This window comes from Pygoscelis adeliae, unplaced genomic scaffold (assembly GCF_000699105.1).
Source record: "Pygoscelis adeliae isolate BGI_AS28 unplaced genomic scaffold, ASM69910v1 Scaffold117, whole genome shotgun sequence".
Lineage (NCBI taxonomy): Eukaryota > Metazoa > Chordata > Aves > Sphenisciformes > Spheniscidae > Pygoscelis > Pygoscelis adeliae.
In genome coordinates this window covers 156,253-178,224 of record NW_008825270.1, presented here as the reverse complement: position 1 = coordinate 178,224, position 21,972 = coordinate 156,253, and the positions used below count along the sequence as shown (strand labels likewise).

The window sequence follows — 21,972 nt, the reverse complement described above, 5'->3', positions numbered from 1 at the left end:
CCCCTGTACTCGGCACTGGTGAGGCCGCACCTCGAATCTTGTGTTTAGTTTTGGGCCCTTCACTACAAGAAGGATGTTGAGATGTTGGAACGTGTCCAGAGAAGGGCAACGAGGCTGGTGAGGGTTCTGGAGCACAAGTCTTATGAGCAACGGCTGAGGGAAATGGGGTTGTTTAGTCTGGAGAAAAGGAGGCTGAGGGGAGACCTCATCGCTCTCTACAACTACCTGAAAGGAGGTTGTAGCGAGGTGGGTGTCGGTCTCTTCTCCCAAGTAACAGGCGATAGGACGAGAGGAAATGGCCTCAAGTTGCGCCAGGGGAGGTTTAGATTGGACATGAGGAAAAATTTCTTTACTGAACGAGTGGTTAAACATTGGAACAGGCTGCCCAGGGAAGTGGTTGAGTCACCATCCTTGGAAGTATTTAAAAGACATGTAGATGAGGCGCTTAGGGACATGGTTTAGTGGGCATGGTGGTGTTGGGTTGACGGTTCGACTTGATGATCTTAAGGGTCTTTTCCAACCTTAATGATTTTATGATTATTTTCTTGTGAGTTACAGCCAAGCTCCAAATATTCAACTGGAAGTCTCTAAGCCCTCTGACTTCATAGGAATTCTGCACATACAAAAAGGAAAGACTAATCAAATCTTTAACGGATTAGACAAACTAATCAAATGGCAATAACCAAGGTACTGAGGACCAAAGTCCTGCTCTGTAACAGCTTCTTTCAGTGACCTTAGGCAAATCCCTTAATCTGTGTGGCTTGGTTTCTTTGTGTAGTCACAGGTATAGATGAGGAAAATATATTTAATTACTAAAAGGTCGTCAATTCTGGTGGTAATAAAGACCACACAAGCACCTATGATAGACAAATAACTATGGACACTAGGTTTCTATTTACTTTTTAGAGGTGGGAGAGTTAAAATTATTACAGAAGTATGAACAGCTCAACACAACTCAAAATGCTCATAATTGGAATTCTTAAAGAATTTCACTGTGAATTCAAGATTAGTCTCATCTATTTTAAGCCCAGGATGAAATCATTTTAATAGGTAGGGAAAACATTTTCATTAAATATTTCCACTTTATAGAACTCTCTCTTAGCACCTGCGTTCCTTTGAGGAGAAACTTTGGTAATCAGCACACTTTCAATACAAAATAGAAGTGCAGAAAAATGTAGAAACGTTGCTAACAAGAAGTGTTCTGTAATTGTGAAAAATCTGGAAAAAAAAAACCTGCTCACCAGGACACAGTGTAATAAATATTCCTTATAATTTATTATCTCATTACCTCTTAGAGTGAGGAAATGAGTACTTTAATTTGGGGAATTTGGGCAATTTGGGGAATATTGTAGCAACAGAAGAACTGAGGAAGAACATATTTTTTAAAGGAGAAACAGTGCTTTAAACAATGTCCATACACTTGCATCCAAAGACAGACAATGATAGTGAATATGAAGGCGGGGGGAACCTACCATTGCATGTCTCTTCATCTGTGTCTATATCTTCCAAATCTAAGTACTTGTCCACCTGCCGTAAGAAACCCAAATTGGAAAGTAGATTGAAATGTATTAATTTCATTTCTTATAGTACAATATAGAGCGAAGCAAAAAAGCATTACATTGCCTGCTTCATCTTCCTCATTCTCCCCTTCATCTTTCCAAGAAAGCATAAGAATTTTCTTTGAAATGTGTAACCCAAAGGAAATTCTTTAAAGTATAGGCAAAGAATTGCTGCCAAAATTGCTGCATATCAACTACAGTGATGGGAAAGAAGCTCAAGCTGTACAGCAACTTTTTCAGGAACTTAGTGGGAAGATGGAGAAGTAAAATATTTTCATAGAAAAAAGATACATGATATGTTACTCTGCAGTTTTGCAAGCTCACTGCATATGGCACACAGACAATACACACTGTAGGCAAAATAGAGCTTAATCCTTCTGTTTTGATACTAATAGTGAACTGAATGGGAAATAAAAAAGCTAAGAATTATTACATTTTTAGTATTTCATCTGGGACATTGCACTACTGTTTTTTCAGGCTGATGTCCCTTCAAAACGGTCTAAACTATCTAAAACATACCACAAGAAAAGACGTTGCTTGTTTCAGGTAGCACTCTGAATAGATGCATAGGATGAGAGGGTAAAGCCTTTCCCAACCTATGTGCAAATAGCGTTACCATGGAGGATTTACTATATGCACTGGATAGTCTTCCATGCAGTAATTAGAGATCCTCTTAGATAATTTTTTCCAACCTGATTTGACACCATTCTCATCAACACTTACATAACCTTTACACTTTAAAAGTACATACTCATTAACATTTGAAAAAAAATTTGGATGGTGATGCTCTCATCCTTCTTTCCCACAGATGGGAAAGAAATACATCAACAAATTGCAAGTACTTTGTAAATGAATAAAGCGAAAATCAGTCATGTTCTACTCATAATCCCCACTTTGAAGAAAATCAAAGAAAATCCCACCTTCACTCTTTCAGACAGACTGAGATAATTTCCATCAGAGCCACCAGCTTTCCAGCTCTCATTCATCACTGTCTGTAGATAGATAGGCAGAAATACTTACATGCATGAAACAGAACCAAAATCACAGTCAAAGCTCCTACTGGTTTACACATACAGATCCTTTATGGTGTATTTAAAATTTTAAAAAAATTGAATGCAATGCTCCTGAAAATAGAACGTATGCAGGTAATCCTCTGAAGTCCTACACAGGACCAGACTGAATCAATTGGAACAACAGTGCAAGTAATCATAACATGCCTAAAAAGCAGCATTTAGAACAGAAGCGTTGTTTTCAATAGCAGTTTTTTCCTTCTTTCCTTTCCACAGGGCAAGCTTAGAGGTTACAGTGGCCAGCTTACTGCATTACAGCCTCCTCCTGCTACAACACTAGCAATTTTTCTGATGCATTCTACTATTACTGTATTTGTTTCTTAAACTGCTAATGTGACAAAAATGTGCAGCCATGCCTGAAACTTTTTTCTGTAGCAACAAAGACAAGTATTAAGATGTTACATTAAATAAAGGATAATGGAAGTTGCACATTGCTTTATGGGGCAGAAAGCCAATTCAAAGACAGACACCCAAAGGCAGTCTATCCCAATGAGGCAATCATATTCTTCATGAGAAAAATGGCAAAAAGATTCTGTCATTTTATTATACAATCAACTGACAGAATGTGATTGTTTTAAAAGCCTTGCTTGATTCCACCTCAAAGGCATGTGCTAGTAGGGAGGAAAATGACAGCTTGTGCTCTTTGACTGAGGCCCGGCAGGCCCATCATTTGAAGGTACTTAAGTGTGTTGCTCTGTATATTGCACCTGCTACTTCTTTTTTAATAAAAAGTTTAATGAAGGGAATTTTTGAGTACAGGCTAGATCACAGCTTAGTTATTTGTTATTCAGGCAGGAGGGCAGAATTTCTTAACAAGTGGACTCTGATTTCCATCTCACTCTCTCCAGATGATGTCTGTTGTTTACTTTAGGTAGCTGAAGCAATCTAGCTTCGGTAACACAGAATTCAGTACTTGCTGAAATCCTAAAGAAGCAAAATTAATCTGTGCACGCTGGCACCCATACTCACAAGACTTTTTCCTTTTTGCCACCCTCTACTGTTAACTGCAGTCTTCAGTGAAAGCATTACTAAGGTCCTTGAAGGGTGCCTTATTTATTAGTCAGATTATGGCAGCTCTTCAGTAGAGCAAATGCCACTGCCAAACATGATCCCTGCAGGTGCCTCTGTAAGCATTACACACTTAGGTAGTACTTTAAATATTTGCCTTGGATGGGATAAATACCATTAGCCTCTAATATTTGGACAGTATATCTCCCTGTATTTTCAACTGTTTGAATGTGGTGCTTGTCCACATGGACAAATGTTAACTCATTACCTCATTCTCATTTGGCATCTGTGGTGGAAGAGACACCCACGTTTCTTTGCTTCTTCCAGGTGAGCCATCCTGTTTATTTCTGTTGGATAATTCAGAAGTAGAAAATGTTTTTCTTAGGGAGTCCACTTTACTTCCTGGAATTGTCTTCCCCTCTTCCTCTGCAATGAGAATCACACCAGATCAGATTACATAATGCACTATCCAAGAAAAAGAAAAATGTGAATTTCATTAGATCTAATATTGACTTATTTTACACATTCACTTTTCCTCTCATGCTCAGAGCTTCCATGTGCATCTTATACGTGTATTTTGCAATCTTTATCATAAAACCAAATATGCAGTTTGAACTTCAAGTGCACAGAGTATCACCTATTCCCCAATACTGAAGAATTCATCATCTCAAAAGCTTATGCAATATACAGAAAACTTGATAAAATAACCCGAGAGCTGAAAATACCCAAAAAAGCAAGACAGTAAGCAGGGTTACACCTTAGTTTTTATTGAAAAACTTTGTTTAAATGCTCTCTGAATGCTGCACAAAATGGCACATAACATTCATGCCCATGCTTTCATCTGGCACTGCAAACACCAGCACATATGAAAAGAGTCTCTTCTTTGCGACACCACTATAAACCCCATGGCAACTGCACGCACTCAGTAGAGCTATTTTAGATGTACATTTTTAGAATTAAAACCAGAACACCCCCCCCTCATTCCCCAACACCAACACACGCTCCCAACACTTACATGTCTAGTCTTAAAAGTCCAGCAACTGTGCTTATGTGAGATCTGTACTCACAAAATCACTTGATATCTTAAGCAGTTCAAGGGCACATATTCCTTCACATACCTAACCGATGGTGTACCTTCTTATCAAGCACAAGAAAGGACTCTGATTTTGATCATAGTACAGCAATGATCTGGTCCAAAAATGGAGTAGTTCTTGCATTTTCTACCTCAATATCTTGGTATCACCCTGTTTATACTGACTATCAGCCCAAACATGTGCCCCGTGTGTAAACCTCACAACCATTAGAGCAAACGCCCATGTTGATTAGTCTATACTAGTCATATACTGAGCCTTGGCAGTTCTTGTCAGAGCTGATACTGATACTGGCTGTGAGTCTGCCCAGGGCCAGCACCCACAGAGTTCTCGGGTGTCCATGGGCACCACTGCCAGAATCTCCACCAGTCCAGGTGATGATATGCATTGACAGGTCCTATAAACTAGCCCCTGTATCTTTAGTTAGTAAAATACCTCATTTGAGCTGGTTTCTTTAGACACTGCTGCTTTCCGTGTTTAACAACTATAGTATGCTCTTGACTTAGCTTATTACCAATTTGATTTCCTCCCTACATCAGCAATCTAATTGGGTGGGAAAATTTTCCAAGTAAATTTTTTTTTATTGGAATCAGACTAACAAACAGCAGTATGCCAGTGATATTTAATTGCCAGAAGTTTAGGTCCTGAGATTAAAGATTAAATACAGATGTTCAAGCACGGTTTGCTCCCTTATGGGATTCCTTTGGTCTTGAAAGACAGACTGGAAAAATGTTTTGCCAGTGCATTGACAGAAGACTGGAATAACTTCTCTCATGTTTATTTTATACATCAATAGTGGCTAATTGGGCCCTCACTGAAAATAGGGAAGTATTCAGAAACAAAACTGAGTCTTTCAATGATAGCTTTATCTTTCCAACCTTTAACAACTCCTTGGACAACAAGAGCAAAGTTAAGACAACTATTAGACAACTAGCTTCTGACTGTGCTATCAGCCAGGTCCATGGGGCATGGAGCAGCCAGCAGAATTAGGATACAGCTAGGTGATATTCAAATGAAACCTCAACAGTACAGACTGGATCTAGGACAGATCAGGACAAGTATGTGCATGGAAGTATGGATTTCCGAACCCATGCTGAATAGTTTTTTTTTCTACAACATGGCAAAAAATATACTAATCATGTCCAAAATAAAAAAGCAGAACTTCTTATTTTGAAAGTCCCATTATCAAATATAGAGCAGCTATAGTACAATCAATTCAAATGAACTTCACACCGCATGTTCTTAATGAAAAATAAATGCTCATTTAACAGAGTTTCTTAGGTTTAGTTTGAAAAATATACTGTGTAACAATAAGAAACACCGCAGTGCGTTTCTAAAGCATAATTATATGTTACAGGCATTGAAGTAATTCTTCTGGAGAGTTTTAATGATGCCCTTGGTGTTACTACATTGAGCCATCCACCAAAGAGTTATTAATCCCCAGGGACAGCTCTGTGCTGCAGTTACTATGACACATAGAAAGGGCTGGCAGTCTGGGCATAACCTGAAATCCACACTCATAAGAGTCAAGGTTCATAGAAAATAAATTGCACCAGACCAGAGCAATCTAGGAAACAGATTTTAATGCTCAGACCACAGACAGATCCTCTGAGTAATTCCTAAATCACAGGTCTCTTGATACAACATCTGGCTTCTCCCTGCTTTTTTAGCAAGTACTTTCCTAAAACAATATTTGGAAACAGCAGTACATACAGGCAATTTCTTCTTCCTACATACTCTCTTTTTCAAGCTATGGAAATGAAGCAGTATTACACAGGAAACCCTCTTTTAAATTCTTGACAGGTAAAATGGTCACCCACTATTGAAGATATTTTTAGTGTCACTCTACTTTATAGAAGAACTAGATGACTAGCTCAAAAAGCTTCAATCTTTTGTTATTGTAGTGGTAGAACAGGATGGACTTCCTGTTTTATACTGAGAACTGACAAGTTTGATATTAAAGACTGACAAGCCACAAAATGATATTAATGTATTTTAGAGTATGTGTGTATTAGCAAATTATGCAGTCAACCATCTGCAGATCTATAGAGTACCAATAGGGACTGAGGGCCCAGTATCCTTCCTGTGCACATCAGGAGCCTTTATGTATGAGAAGCAAGAAGAAGCTTCTGGAAGCCATACACTTCTCTCAGCCAGATCAACAGAGAGACAAAAGGCATCATCAACTGGAATGATCAGCAACATAATTCATACAGCCGAAAGGCTCTGAATAAACATGATATTCCTCCACAAGCCCATGCCTATCTTGGATACCACTGTGGTCATTCTTCTGGGATATAAATCAGATCATCCTTCCCCAAAATGTAGGTTCTGAATTCTCAAAATAAAATAATATCACTTTTAGCATCAAAAGACCTATGACACATAGTTGGGCAGTGATAATTAGACAGTACACATGAGCTGACAAACTTATTTTATTAGGTTATATATTTTCTGGACAGCTGAGCTATTGTCACCATTAAAAAGCTAGATAGATTAAATGAGCTAATAAGAAATCAAGTGCATTCATAGTATTTATGTGCCATTTACCAACCCCAGACTACAGCTAGAAGCACTATCCCTTTTCCTAAGAGATCTGTCATAAAGTGCTGTCAGAAACTTTTTTCTGGTTAAGACCATTGCAGAGTTATTGAGTTATAGAATATTAAACATTACATTTGATGAAACATTCACAACTGCAATGTGATACTAGATTCATGACTGCAAGTGAAGAAAAATTCATAAGAAAAAAGTCTAAGCAACCCAAAGCAGTTGTGAAATGCATGCTGTGGACAGAATATCAGCTATGCAACCATGTGCATAATGAGGCTATGCCACATAAATTGGAGTGGGGGAGGTGAATCAAACATTACTAGCCTCAAGCACAGTCCCTCAGCGCCAGTAAGACCCACCTTCAGTTGTCCAAAGTACTGATACCTATAGTTTCTCAATGCATGCATCACATAACTGGCTCTCTTGAAGCAGTAACAGTCATGACCTTAAAAAATATTATTAAATTGTTCTAAATTTAAAGAAATTACAATCTGCAGAGAAATATCAGAGCTGTATTCCTTTGACAGTGTTCTGAATTTCAACCATTCCTGTCCGTACTTTTGAAAGAGAAGGGAAAGGAGGAAGGATCACATTCAAGCCAGCAAGAGGATCACTCTGCCTTCCCCCTGACTAAGCGATAATTGACTCATTATTCACAGCCGCAGTTCTCAACCTGCCAAGACCCAGATGTACAACACTGGCCTTTACAACATGTGACAGAAGTCCAAAATAAGGGATACAAACACAATAAAAAGTAGCAGAAGGCGGCGACTGAAATGATGGAAAGATTCACATATTCAGTCTGCAGACAGTTTTTTGGTCTTACTTTTTAGAAATTCCACTGTCAGTACCTTAACAATGAAATAACAAGCCAGCTTAGGTCTCTAGAAAAGTAAACCTGTCTCTCAAGAGTAGTATCCATCATAATTGTGTGTCACTGAAAAGTATGTTGCAGACTTCAGAAACATATTTCTATTAGAAAGTATATCCAGCTTGATAATTTTTTTTCTCTCCTGCTATCTATCCTCTGTATTGTTTAAAATTCTCTTTCACTTCCAATTTGGAAGTGAATCTTTTGAAAATGTCCACTGATCACCCACATATTTCAAAGAATAATGGAGTCACTTATCACAAAGCCAGAGAAGAGAGCTACCAGGATTATCAGGAAAAACTTCCTGTTAGTGAAATCTGTTAAATGAAATAGTAGCCCCAGAAGAATGATAAAAGTCTTGTGGTTTGAAACATTTCAAAGCCAGAACAGACGCAGCAATCAATAACATACTGTAGAAAACCTGGTTTGGGATAACACACTAGACAAACAATACAAACTACCAGGTATTTCCCACCTTTTTTCAATTCAATGAATTAATGCCAAAAACAAAAATTGGGTGAGAATGAGAAACAGGCCCCTTTAACTATAAAAAAAAAACCAATATAGCAAAGCTACTATTGTAAGTTCCAATTTACTTCTTTGTCCTCAAAATGCTGGACTGAGGGCCAGCAGAAGGCCTGTGAATCCCTTAAATCCCTTCCAAGTTATGCTTTGATGGAAAACCTGGGATTCAACTAATACAGTGACTTTGTGGAGGACTCCTGAACAAAAAATAATTTTACTCACAGTAGCATGATAAATGCCTTGCACAGAGGTCACGAGTACAAATTCCATGTTCATTCACTATCTCCATCCTCCAAACGCATCATCAGCAAACAGCCACATTTTAAAACAAGAACAAACTCTGTCACTGAAATTTTCCATAAAATATCACTTTGACATGTTTGGTGTTGGGTTGACGGATGGACTCGATGATCTTAGAGGTCTCTTCTAAATGATTCTACGATTCTAAAAGACTGCAACATACTATAGGAGAAGTACCTGTATTTACCTATTCACAACTATGTAAACCGTTGTATGGTGCTGAGTTCATTTACCCTAAATGCCAAGCTGTAAGAGGAAAAAAAAAATTTCAAGGCCAAAAATCCAATTTCTTGGGAAGATAATTTTTAAAGCCTTCTGTTTCTTTGTGATAATTCAACCAAACAAGCTCCCAGATTTTCTTTAGTAACCCAATCAAAACTTGCAGCCTCCCTCTGCTTGTATATTGCCCAGCTGAGAATAGAAGGTAGTGTTTTATTTTAAAGTTACATAGCCTAGAAAACCTGCTCTGATTTACATTCTCGAGCTATCTTCCTGTTTCCATGTATTTAAATGCATAAATCTGTGTAAATCAATGCAGTTTGTCCAATTTTTCATGACAAAAAGCCCAAATATCCCATACAGTAAGTACCTGGAAGATTTCAGTATTAGGGTCCTATATGCCTGTCCATAAGTAAGAGCAATCCAGATGTAATTCAGGCACCTGAACTTCGTTATGTAGTGCTGTTTTAAGAGTCTTAGGGCATCCTGCCTAGCCTCCTGCTGCCACCCAAAAAGGCAATGGATGTTCCATAGATCTATATCTATATCCATACTATATCTGCTAACCCTCAGCATCTGAATTGTCTATCCCCTAGCTATGAGAATTCCTAAAGTCCCATTCCAATCTTCCTCAACCAAAACCCTCACTAATTTCGATGACAGTGATTTCGCAGTAACACTGAGCAAGCAGAACTCCTCTGTCAAAGTAACTTGAACTATACAGCAATGAAAATAACAACTTACTTGCCTAAGTGTGCAAATGACTATTTGTAACACATCTTGAAAGTCCAGTATGTCAAACATTGTGGTCTTTCATTTCTACACTTCACCTCCAATTAACAAGGGCATTTTTGCTGCTGAATCCCGTTTCCTTCACTGCAGTGTCTCCCCAGCGTAACTCACTCATGCATATGGAATTCTTTCCTCTTTACACCAGAACAGAGATTCAGCTGGTGCAGCCTTTTCCCCTAATGTCTTTGATCTTACCCTGATTAAATGACAAATAATCAGCAAAAAGTATTGTTTACCTTTTTTTTTCCTTCAAAAAAGGTCAGCTTTTACTATAATCAGTAACATGGGCTTGATTAGTTTCTCAGTAATGCCAGTTTCCTAAGGAAATTTCACTACACCATGTCCTCAGCTAGGATAAATACATATTCCATGGACTGAGACAAGAAACTTCAGTGGGACTATTTCTGACTTAAAAGGGTAAACTCTTAAGTCCCGATTATTACTTTTGACTGCCATTTTTGGATACTTCCTTTACTGTAGTACATTTAAAAACCAGAGAGGAAAGGACTTTTTTGTGTGTGTGCTCCTTCAGGGGAAGGACGAATGATTGTTACTCTCAAGTATATTTCAGCCACTCTCACACCCCTGCTTTAGCTTAACGTACAAGCAATACCTCTTCAAAACTAACTCAGCTCTTAATTTTCAGAAGTTTAACTGTTCTTTTACTGTATCAGTATCTCTTCTATATGTTCTGGGTTTATGTAGTGTTTATCTGTATCAATATCTATGTCTCTGGTGTGCTTTAGATAGTGACAGTGTTAGAAAAGGGGCAGTATTTCCTGTTTATACCACATTCACCCCAGCTGATCATTTAAAAATATGTATTATTCTTTCACGGTTCAACAGTGGTGTTGCCGGATACCTTCTCCATTTGAATATTATAATGCAGTCAGTTAAATAACAAGGCAAATGTGCACTTGACCATTTCAGCAGCCTGCCATGAGCAAAATCCTGCTTCTTCCAACAGATGACGATGAAAAATAATTTTTAAAAAATTCAGAAAACCATGACAGAAATCTTAGAGCAGATCCTCAGCTGATACTAACCAGCAAAGCCCTATTAAGGGAGCTATTGCCTCTTAATATCTACCAGGGATCAAATGGTATCTATCACTACCAAGCAATGCCAACATACTAGATCAGATTTCTAGTTCTAACAATAAAGAGTGTTTATGTGGTGGGGGGAAAAAACAGCTTCGTAAAGGCACAGGCTGTACAACTGATAGTATTTTGCAATTATAATTTGACAGTGTATCAGGATATAAAAGCTGGAAGACTTTTTCCAGAAGTTGATAAAGGTGGGCCTGCTTCCGATGGCCTCAGAAAATCTACACTGTCCTTTGCAGAATGCAAATAGTGTTACATTTCAGAAATTCTGTTTGAGGGATAGTTTAGGAAGAGCTTTAGACTAAACAGTAACTAATGGGAGAATACTAGTTCCATGTACAGGAACTCCACACTTCTTTCTGAGTCTTGGCTACACTGAGCCATACTTTGAACGTTAGCTAAAAAAAAAGAATGTATTTGAATTTATTACCTGAATAGGCACTGTGTTTGTTACACTTGCTTTTTTTTTCTGTTTTACATTGACTGTAACCACAAATGTGCTTTAATTCATCCTCAGCACAAGGAAACTACATTAAATACATGTTGGGAGCACTTTAAAAAAGCAGGTGATATACTAATAAATCAGAACAGAATTTATTTTGAAAACCTTCTGTGTACTTGCATTCTAGAAGAATTCACCACTAGCAGATAAGTAGATAAGCACTGTAAAAAACAAGTGAACTGTATATAATTAAAAGCATCTGACATCTCCATACAAAGTATTCCTTTCTTATAACAATATCATAAAAAGATTACAGCAAGTGGGAACAGATTAATAAAATGTCAGAGAGCCCAAGAGTTTCAAAAATGCTTGATTTTGGGTATTATAAATAAGGCATTAAGACATCTTCCAAAAGGCCTGTTTTTTTTTTTTTGAAGGCAAATACCTACTTTCTTGAAATTAGGCATTTCTATGTGATTTTATACTGGACATAGAAAAGCACACAATTCTATACAGAGTTCAGCACTAAACTGGAAGTGAGATCACTTGATTTCTATTTCTGATTGTCTTGTTGAGCCACTATATGGCTCTGATGTCTGACATTATTTGCTTTGTGTCATTTCCACATCTGGAAAAAAGGGCTAACAGTGCTTCCTCACCTCACTGCAATGACATGAAACTTAGCCAACAGCTGCATTTAGCACACTTCGATGCCTTTCAAGTCAAGGTGATAAGCTAGGGCAAGAGTTCATTCTGTGTTACTGATTTTTATAGTACTACAGAATTCAACCATAGCCAATATGCCACTATAGGATGGAATCTGTATCAAAGCATCTACTGCAAAATTACTAAGTATTTCCCTTTTCTACATTCTAGAAAATCTAAGTTATGCAACAGAATGAAAATAAATTTTTTTCCATCTGAAACAATCTTTAGAAATTGTTTAGTAATAAAGGCATCACAGAAAAGAACAAAGAATTGCTATTAGCAAAGCACTACTGTTCAAGGGCTGTCAAAGTTTCTAGGAGTCCAAGTGCCTCTGTCCTCGCCCAGTGCTGCCAGTGAGCTACTGTGGAAATGAACGCTAGTCATTTCCCCTCTTTATGCCTAATTTTTTTCTGTCTGTACAATGGAGATTAAGTACTTTGCATAGCAAATACCACTGAGATCTAAGGACAACAAATATCCATAAAACAGATCAGCTATTATTATTTCAAAAATAATCTATTCTGTTTGCATCCCTATGTCTGGGTTTTTTCTACATTTAGGGGCTCTGTATGATATTTGATTTTATACTGTATTGAATGAAGGTTACATAGAGATAGCTACCAAATTTATGATCAATAGAAAATTGCAAATTTTTTCTCCCAACCAATTCTTTCCAATGATCCAGTACAACACATCAATAAAAAGCTCGGAATTGACGCCGTTTCCCTATTTCATGCCCTGTTTAAGTTCCCTGTGGATGACAGATTAATTTAGTTAGTTTCATTGAACTGCCTAGTTGCTTTTATTGCCAAATCCACTCATAGGAAGAAGGCTGCAAATTTCTCTTGGGGTTAGCATTGTCCTACTGGTCCATTTTTAAAATTAAAGTGAATTTACTGTCATTTCTTATATATTTTTCTGCTACATTTTCTGCTGTTAGGACTGACACTTGTAAAGTGCCTCCACTGACACTTATGTAGGAAGTTTAAAGTTGTTGTTTTTCCTAAACGTGATTAACGAAAAAAGGAAGCAGACAGCTACCGTCAAATGGACTGTGAACTAAATACATAGCTCAGCTTTCACTGGGGAATTAAATTAATCTGATCACAACGCAGAATATGGCTCTTCCATGCCACCTGGAAGCAGAGAAGTGGTCAGCCACTTTCCAACTTCCTCCGCTTGACAGCTTGCTCAGCACAGAAGCATCAAAACAACAGCACTGAGGCTACGAAGTATATATCCAAGGCTCAGTTTGCTTAAAGGTGGGTCTGCTCAAAGTCCTCAGACTTCAGCGCTCTGCCAGGCAGTGTGAGGTATATGAAATAGTCCAAAATTAACAGCAGGAAGGGACTGAATTTAATCCCAGTGGTCAAATGCCCAGGACCATGGAAAAAATATGAATCTAAACTTGGGTTTGGATAAGAATTTTATTCATGGCAGTATTTCTCTGTGCAGCTGACTGATCCAGGATCCCATATTTTTAGAAGTGGGAGAGGAGTAATTTAAAATCTAGATGAAAAATTTGAAGCTTGGACCTTTTTTTTTTGGTTTTTCTGTCTTTTTTGTAGAAAGTCAAAAGAGATATTTTATGCTCCAGTGAATTTCCCAATCCTCCTCTGAGTTTAGAAAAATGAGCAGATGCTGCCTTCTAATTTTGGACATCAGAGTTCTCTCCACCAGATTTCAAACACTCTTCCTAAGATTTGAAAGAGCCTCCTGCCCTGTGTGGCACTTTTTTTAAAAAGCAGGGATTGGGTCTATTTCCACAAGATCTTGTCCAAAGTTCTTCTAGGAAGTGTTTAGTTCTCAAAAGACCACTCATTGACCACATCTACAGAAATCTGTGTCATCAATTCCTTTGTAAATCCAACTCTTATGAGGCTTCTTCAACTGCACAGTCAAGAAACCACTCTTAAGATTTTTCTTCAGACTTAAAAAACATAGTGGAGTTGTACAACCTCAAAGCAAATGCCAGTTAGCTGTTTTATTATCAGATTGTTTTTATACTCAAAGTTAAAGAGCAAACTAACAAAACTAAATATGTAACTTGGCATAAGCATAAGGGGGTTCAGTGATTCTAAGAGCAGCACAAATGACCGTATTAAAATAGATGACTAATAAAATGATTCCTCTTACCAATATCTTTGCTTTGGATTTGCACAAGAGGTGGTCATTTTTTTTCCAGATGCTGAAAACTTCTGCAAAGCTTTACAGCAAGCATGTAAAATTTAATCTTTCTGAACCTGTGCTCTAATTACTGAATTATATTCCCATGGGTTCACCAGCCCTTTCACCTATCTATTCATTTTGTTACTATCATCCTTTTGACAAAAAACACACTTTGGATGCTGTACGAAACTAAGGCTTACTAGAATCTTAACCTAGCCCTGAAGTGTCCATCCATTACAGAATCAATAAAAAGGGTTAAAAAATTTTCCAATTATGGAGGGAGTGCTCCCATACTTTTTAAATATTATGCATTTAAGATATATAGGTCATGTTCTGTTGGAGTATATATGTTTTAAATTCTGAGCTCAGAGTTTTAAAATGACATTTAAGTACATTTATCCATGTCACATCAGATCTGGTAGAAGTGAGGTAAAAGCCTTACTATCTGATTTACTTGTCAATTAGTTTATGAACTCTCATTCTGTCACAGCAGCAAGCACGCTTTAAAAAACAGAATCATTGGGTTTTTAGGAATACTAAAATCAGGAAGATTGAATTCCTGTATCAAAGATATGATTTTATGGTCCAACTAAGTTATAACGTATCTGTGTGCTATATAAACCATACACATATCACTAAATGAATTGCACAGAATTCAGAAGGACCTTATTTTGACTCCAAATCTTGTTCTACTTGAGCTTAGAGAATATCTTTTCAAATAACACAAGGAAGAACAGCATCTCTATTCTTACTTTATAGAGTAGCCAAAGGTAATATCACACATTTGGATATAAAAACACAACATTCTAAAAATGCGATTTTCTTGATTATGGTATTAGCAATCCTTAAAAAGCCAATGAAAGTCAGGAATGAAAAAATTCATTAATACTGTTTCCCATATTTACAAGAATGGAACTATTCTGTCAGCAGAAGACCCTAATGTGCTCACAGGGGGTTACTCCAGGCTAACATTTATAGCCTCAAAGGGTTCTTTTTAGATAGGCTAGAACAGTCAAGGATGCTTGGGTTTTTGTACTCAAGGTATATTCTTTTCAATTTCATTGTGTGTAAATTTAACTAATGAAGAAAAATTAAACATTAGTTAGGAAATCAGATTCTTATGAGATGCTTTCAAGAATAATGTAGAAACACCTCGTGAAAATATCCTTGCAATCCCAACTAGAGAGCTAGTACAAATTCATGCACAAGTGAAAATCACCTTATATAAATATGGTACCCTGTGAAATCAATGGGATCCAATCCAATTAGTTATATGTCTGTTTCCAACGTTATGACAGTCAAAAATCTATCAGATGGTGATGTTTTTCAAGGAATTTTTTTTTAAGAGCTCCTATATATTTACATACACAACTGAATGGGCTTGGTTATTTGTGTACACAAATAGCTATCTCCATATCTAATTAAGCGGGACTGCAAATTCTGACATTAATGCTCATTGTACAAAGATTTAGTGTGTGAATCAACACCATTATCAGGCCAAACTCAGAAAGGTAATCTGAAAATGGTCAGATTTTACTTGACAGTAAATACAAATACATCCCCACAGTAAATATCTGAACTCATACATAAAAGTAAAAATTTCTGGAGCCTATTAGCAGATAGTCTTATTAAGTTATAACAGTTGCTTTTTTAAAAAAAAATTAAAGCCAAGTGACTGTTTTTCAAATGCAAAATTAAGAAACTAAGAATGTGATATTTTATAAAGTATTTTGCACTGTTCTGATGCTAAAATGCCTTGTGCTTTAAGTGGAATTTTTGCAGGTCATTAGTTTATAATGCAAACCAGCACCTTTGGGTATTTTTTAAAGGAAAATGAAGATGGGAGGAAAACAAGCTGAGCTGTTTTGTTTATACCAGCATAGGAAACTACATTTCTAAGCATTTGATTCAGCTAAAGCTCTACCTTTTATACAGTTTTAGTGGCAGATGCTATAGTGACAATAAAAGTGACTGAAATACACGCTGAGGCTTTTTGCAAGTAGCATCATGATATGCAGCATCCTTCTAAGATAGGAGCTATCCCCAGTGTATCAATCGTACATAAAGAAGACCAGAACCTAATTTTCAATCCTCTTATCTCATCCCCCAGTGTCTCCTTTCTCTTCTATTTTTTATTGGGAGGAGACAGAAGGTTGCCACAAGATCATTTCTGTGGCAGCTTCGACTCCCCCACTGGTTTTCTGCTCAGTGCCTGTGACTGACACTTAGTTCTGCCTGAAGGACAAGGACAGGACAGACTTCTGAGTGCCAATCAATGGAGCATGCCACATGCTGTAATTGAAAAATACAGTGCTTCTGCAATAAGATGAGGACATCATTTTTAGTGCAAAGCTGTGGTAAAGAGAATTATAAGTGAGTAATATGCAGCTCACATTTATTTTTATGGTCCCTGACTTAACATGGCCAAAAGAAGTGAACCTGAGCTACAGAATTTGGATGCAGATCTGAACTGCCTGTAATTCAGCAATGTTCAGATCAAGATTAAGCCCCACCTTTGATTTCATCTGCAGAGCACAAGATCCTTTCAGCCTAATCATCCTAATCTGATGTCCTGATGTGCCTTCAACCAAGTTATCTATTAGCTTGGCGCACACAACAGCATAGCACAGCAAGCCAGTGTTAGTAAATCTGTGAAAGTATCCAAATTGCACACCCCTAATCTTAGGCCATCTCGTGCTATTAAGTACTTTCCTTAGGCTCTTCTTTTATGGAAACTTCTCTAGCAAAACAATGCAGGACGTACTTAGGAAAAGCCTATCCTTCCAAATAGGGCATGCTCCTCCACCTAAAGCGAGCAAAACATGGTTAAACACCTGTAGAGACCTACCCTAGCAGTCTGTGAACAAAGCTAAGGAAAGTTGTCCTTAGGGATCCCACTGCTGATCGGAGAAACAAAAGCATCACAAGGATTTGCCTAAGGTCACAAAGCAAGTAAGTAGCAGAACAACACTAAACACTATTGCTTCTCTTCTTACCTTCCCTTCTGGCTGCAACTTCTAATGGGAGATTTGGGAAGTTACATACCTTTCAAAAGGTAAGTGAATGTATTTAGAAACTCTTCATATGACTGCTCATGGCTATTAATAAATTGATCAAGGATGCTGTTCTTTAACAATTGTTCTCCCATGATCCACACCTTGACAGTTGAACAGGTATATCTGCTTTAGTAGGCTGCTTCTGCAATAGAAATAAAAGAGCCATATGTATCTGTAGGCAGAAAACAAATTAACTGAAGAGTCCCTAATTCACATAGATGAGCAGCAGAATGTCAAATTTTTCTTCTCTCCTTGTGAAGTTCTGATCTTGTCAGTGGGACTTTACACAACATTTCCCCCAAAATGCAAGTGGACATAGTAATTTTAAGTGCAAAGGGAGAGACTGTGATCATCTATGTTCTCGGGTAATATGGGCCACAGAAATGCCAACCTCTCTCAGTGGTGTTCATTCCCCCTCGTTTTAAGTTGTTTAGTCTTACAACCCCTGCCTTCTTTGCAGAAACAGTGACACCACTCACTAGTGTGTTGGATTTAACAACTGAGACACCTGTACATTCAAAACTTGGACTGAATCCATCATTCTGCAGGTGCACTGCTCACTGTACCATCAAAGCCACTAAACCCAGATTTTGGAGGGCATGTTAAATTATGATGAAATGTGTGTGTATGCTGAGACAGCACACAGGACGGGGAGGGTATGATGGAACTGGGCAGCCACGTAGGAAGGCAAGGACCACTCTCGAGAAGGGAACAAATGCTGAGAGCTGAAGGAACCCCATAGAGGCTTTTCTGGACTTGAAAGCTCGACTCTTCAGTCACACAGCAACAGCCCATCTTCATCACCTTACCACACCCTAAGGGAAGTAATGGCCCTGAAACAGCTCTCAGCGAAGTATGCTGAAGTTAACGTTGTCCCTCACTTATAAAAGCTGTGTACATGCATTTTAACACCTGTGTAATGCTAAACAGTTAATAATATTATTATTTTTTTGTACACATAGGACCAGACTACTAGAAGCAGAAAAACACAGGTGAGGACATGGACACACATAACTGGCACATTGTCTCACATGGTGGCAACTTAACTAAAAAATGTAAATGACCAGTTTGCATACATAAATGTGATAAAGATGCAAGAATGCATTATACACTAGGTGCTCAATTTTCATGTGTTCCCATTTTTCTTCTCTTGATTTACCACAGCATTAAGAAGTGTCTTTTGGGAATGAAAGCTTAATTCCTCAGCAAAACTTCAAATCAACTACACTAAGGAAAGGCTGCCAACTTGATTTCAAAGTTAAATAAGATCAAACAAGAATTGTTCAGAGCCCAGCAGGAAAACAAAGCATGATTTCTAATGTCAAACTCTCTTTTGTTGGATTGCCAGCTTGTAAAGAAGACTAATGTTCTGAAGATATAAAAACACATGCACACCCACATGACCTAAAGTGTAAGTTTTCTAATGTTTTACAAAAAACAAACCAGTATTAATCTTTCTGTGGACTGACCAAGCAGAATATAATTTACCAGACTCTCAGAGTGGTTTATGCAAATTATGGTGGTTTCAGAGGGAAGCAATACCTTCTATTCCTTATTATTGTTCAGTTATTACAGTCATTATTTGAGGTAAATTTCATTATAATGAAAGACTGCAGTGATTTGTAAGGCTAGTGTCAAGGAAAAAAAATACATATATTTAATCAAGAAAATGGTAATAACAACATTTTGTTTTTCTTTGGCATGTGGCGTCTAGGATCTCCCAAGTCCTTTATAAACACTAATGAAATAAACTTCACAATAGTCCCATAAGGAAGAGCAAACAAATATTATTCCAAATAACAGATGAAAAAACTGAGTCACCAAGAGTTTAAATGACTTATAAACAAATCAGAGGAGGGCTGGCAATAAAGCTTAGATTCCTTTACTCTAAAATGCTCTAGGAAGCTAACAAATTGATAAGCAATTCGAGGGAACAGTTGTATCCTTAACCAAGCTGAATGGCAGCTTTCTCCGTGAATGCCATGTTCTACAGCCACCAGGTCATCAGCCTGAGATTAAGCATCCAGACCAGATGTTAGCAAAATGCTATAGCTCAATTCTTACTCTGCTGAGCAGCCTCTACTTCCTACAGAACTTGGGAAACTTCAGATTTTAACGTTCTTTACTGGTTAAACTGTAGAGGAGCAATAGTGCAACAAGACATTGGATAAACACCAGGTTTTGACTCATGACAGTTAGCTAGGAAACACAGTGCTGAATTCAACTTGACAAAGTTTTAGCCAAACTAGGATTGCAAAATCCTGAACATCAACCTCATGAAAAAGCAAGCACTGGATGCTGTTAGAATATAATCTAACATTTAATACCCGAGATCTCCTGACGTATGGAGATTAGGAAGTTATCCCTGAAGGTTTTAAACATATATTTCACTGGGCCTACGTATTTTCATCTAGCATGCACTTCAATATGTATGCATTGGGAGAAGGATCATCAAAACAGTATTACTTTAAAAAAAAAAAACAGCAGAGAAAATTCCCTGGATATTCCAAGCATGGGGAAAGATTACTTTCTCAAGACTAACAGCTTTTTTTACCAGAAAATGGACCGAATTTTTACCCAAGTCAAAGCAGTAAATCCAGAGTAGCTCTCCTATAGCCAATATAGTTATTCCTGGCATTAGTATATGAGATCTGCTATCAATTATGTCAAAAGTATTCAACTTGGGTTAAGAAAATAAAATAACTTGTAATTCATAGGCCACATTTCCTTATTTTTTCTTCTGGAAAAAACCCAAAGAATATATTTTGGAACATGAGTTCACTAAATTATTCATATTTTAATAAATCCTAAACTGAAGAAGAGAGGAGAAAACCCTATTTGTCATTTTGGCATCCATCCTCCATTGCTTTTTATAAGAACTTCACAATTTTGCTTCAAAAATCTAAAGCAAGAAATAAAATGCAAAATGGACTACAGAGGTGATAGTCTAACACAGACCTAATCTTCCCTTGCACAGCTGTTATTTACATCTACAGAATCATCTCCTCATGGAGAGGAAAAACCAGCTAGGTCCTAATAAAAGTCTAGGTTCTGTCAGAAGAACAGCCATTCATTCAAACAATAGAGAGGAGAGACTGGCAGCTAGAATTACCTGTCCCCCCCGGTTTTCAATTATTTTGAAGAACTGCAGGGTGCTATTACATCACCCTAAATGAAAGCAAGCACGGAGGATGGTATTTGGAGAACATCTACTATCCCTAAAACTGAATATATGGTTAGGATGGATGGTACAATAGAGGTGTTCAGAAACGTATCTCAACCTATCAAGGTTTTTGTATTTTTCATTTTCATTCCACTTTGGTTTTCTGCTGCTTCCCACCTACTTTATTCCTGAGTCTCTCTTAAATGAATATCATACTGTGTCAGCTGCAGAGAAGTTTTGTGATGTGAACAGCTGAAACCAGGCTGACCAGAAGACTCTCACCTTTGCCAAGGAGCTAACCGGTAGATTCTACATAAGTAAAAGGCTTCAGCAATCATCCAACTCACAGCCTCAAGGCAATGACTTCTTTGAACTGTCATGAAAAAAGAAAAGAATGTACAATAATGGATTGGAATCACCCACAATTTATGAACTGGATACAATTACACCTCTACAAATAAAATGACTGCATTGTTCTGCTAGAGAGTAACTACTACTGAAATCAAAAACTTACCTTCTTTTTTCCAAAAGGCATCAAACTAACTTGGAGGTTTCAAGGAAAGTAAGGGAAGGATATCTGATCCTTTCCCCATGCTGGCTCTGGATAGTTTTAGAGTCAAATATCAGTAAGTGATGCATTCAAGCAGCAACTATACTTCCTTCTTTTTGCATTTCACTCCTGCTCATCCATCCAAATTACTCTAATGAGGTTTCTTGAGGCAATCATTCATTAAGCCTTGCTGATCATCAGCAGATTGTGCAAAATCAATTTTATTTCTCAAAATAAAAGCCTTCTTCCCAGCAGTTTAAGCCAAACCAGAAATCTCTGCATCGAATCACAGAGGCAGGTCAAGTGAGTATTAGCATGATTTCAATTACACAGTTATTAGTTCTATTAAACAATAAAAAATGTGGTGGAATATAGGCTTCCTGTTTTATGCTGCATTTTTGAGTGCTTTATGTTTCTTTTAAATATCATATAGACAATGAAAGAAAAATGACGATTCTGAATTTTTAAATGGAAAGAGCAATAAGCTAATCCTCTCTACAAACTGACTAAAACCTTACATAATTTTATTTTTCTGGAAAAAAAATACTTCCCTAGTGTTTCTGACATAGGTTAAAGTCAGGTTTCCACACTCTGAACTTGCTCTCCCAAAAGTCATTCTCAATAAAAACAGGGATATTCAGAAATGTTTATCTATAGATCACTCATAGGTTCATGGAAAACATCACTAAATACACCTGTTCACAAGATTTTATAACCTATGTCTGCACAAATCAGCTTGAACACAAATACATTATTTTTACATCTTACACTCTGTTACCAGACAATGCCT

At 37.4% G+C, this 21,972-nt stretch overlaps 1 protein-coding gene across 3 annotated transcripts in view; it reads right to left on the bottom strand.

Moving 5' to 3' along the window:
• The window catches only part of LOC103921679 (chromosome unknown open reading frame, human C11orf74), a 37,466-nt gene extending 19,866 nt beyond the window's left edge, over positions 1-17,600 (bottom strand). For all 3 annotated transcript variants that reach the window (XR_663858.1, XM_009329682.1, XM_009329683.1), the window contains exons 1-4: positions 17,459-17,600; positions 3,906-4,063; positions 2,480-2,551; positions 1,473-1,527 (exon numbers count right to left, since the gene is read on the bottom strand). Coding sequence is in view for 2 of the 3 variants with exons in the window: in XM_009329682.1 (XP_009327957.1) it covers positions 1,473-1,527; positions 2,480-2,551; positions 3,906-4,063; positions 17,459-17,561 (388 nt within the window). In the remaining variant the exon portion in view is untranslated. The remainder of the gene's footprint in view (positions 1-1,472; positions 1,528-2,479; positions 2,552-3,905; positions 4,064-17,458) is intronic.
• Positions 17,601-21,972: the final 4,372 nt, after the last annotated feature.